This window comes from Penaeus monodon, chromosome 34, assembly GCF_015228065.2.
Source record: "Penaeus monodon isolate SGIC_2016 chromosome 34, NSTDA_Pmon_1, whole genome shotgun sequence".
NCBI lineage: Eukaryota > Metazoa > Arthropoda > Malacostraca > Decapoda > Penaeidae > Penaeus > Penaeus monodon.
The window spans coordinates 28,402,709-28,403,050 of record NC_051419.1 but is presented as its reverse complement, the minus strand read 5'-3'; the positions used below and the strand labels follow the sequence as shown (position 1 = coordinate 28,403,050).

At 33.3% G+C, this 342-nt stretch overlaps 1 protein-coding gene across 1 annotated transcript in view; it reads right to left on the bottom strand.

The window, feature by feature from the left end:
* Positions 1-342, bottom strand: part of LOC119594682 (39S ribosomal protein L55, mitochondrial-like) — a gene marked incomplete in the record, with an annotated part of 1,611 nt that overhangs the window by 321 nt on the left and 948 nt on the right. Inside the window, 1 exon segment of the mRNA XM_037943738.1 lies at positions 1-86. Coding sequence (XP_037799666.1) covers positions 48-86 — 39 coding nt within the window.

Genomic DNA, 342 nt, shown 5'->3' with positions numbered 1-342 from the left:
AATAAATGCTATCCTTATCTATTTCTTCCAGAGATGCTGATAACTACTCAGGTCGAAGTCTCTTCAATGTCATCCTCAATCACCACCTGTTGGGAAAGAGAAGAGAAAGATATATAATGCACTTATCTATTCCTAATTCTATTCTTGTTACAGATGCTCTCTAACGACAACATTCATTTGTTTAGGAGAGAGGAATCTTCTTATTTCCTAAGCGTTTAAAATCAAAGAATAAATTCAAAAACTCAAAACTGAGAGGCAGAGAGAAAGTGAAAAACATAATTATGGAAAATGTATGAAGAAAAATAAAACTTACGGACACAAAGACACACGAAAAAGTGGGAA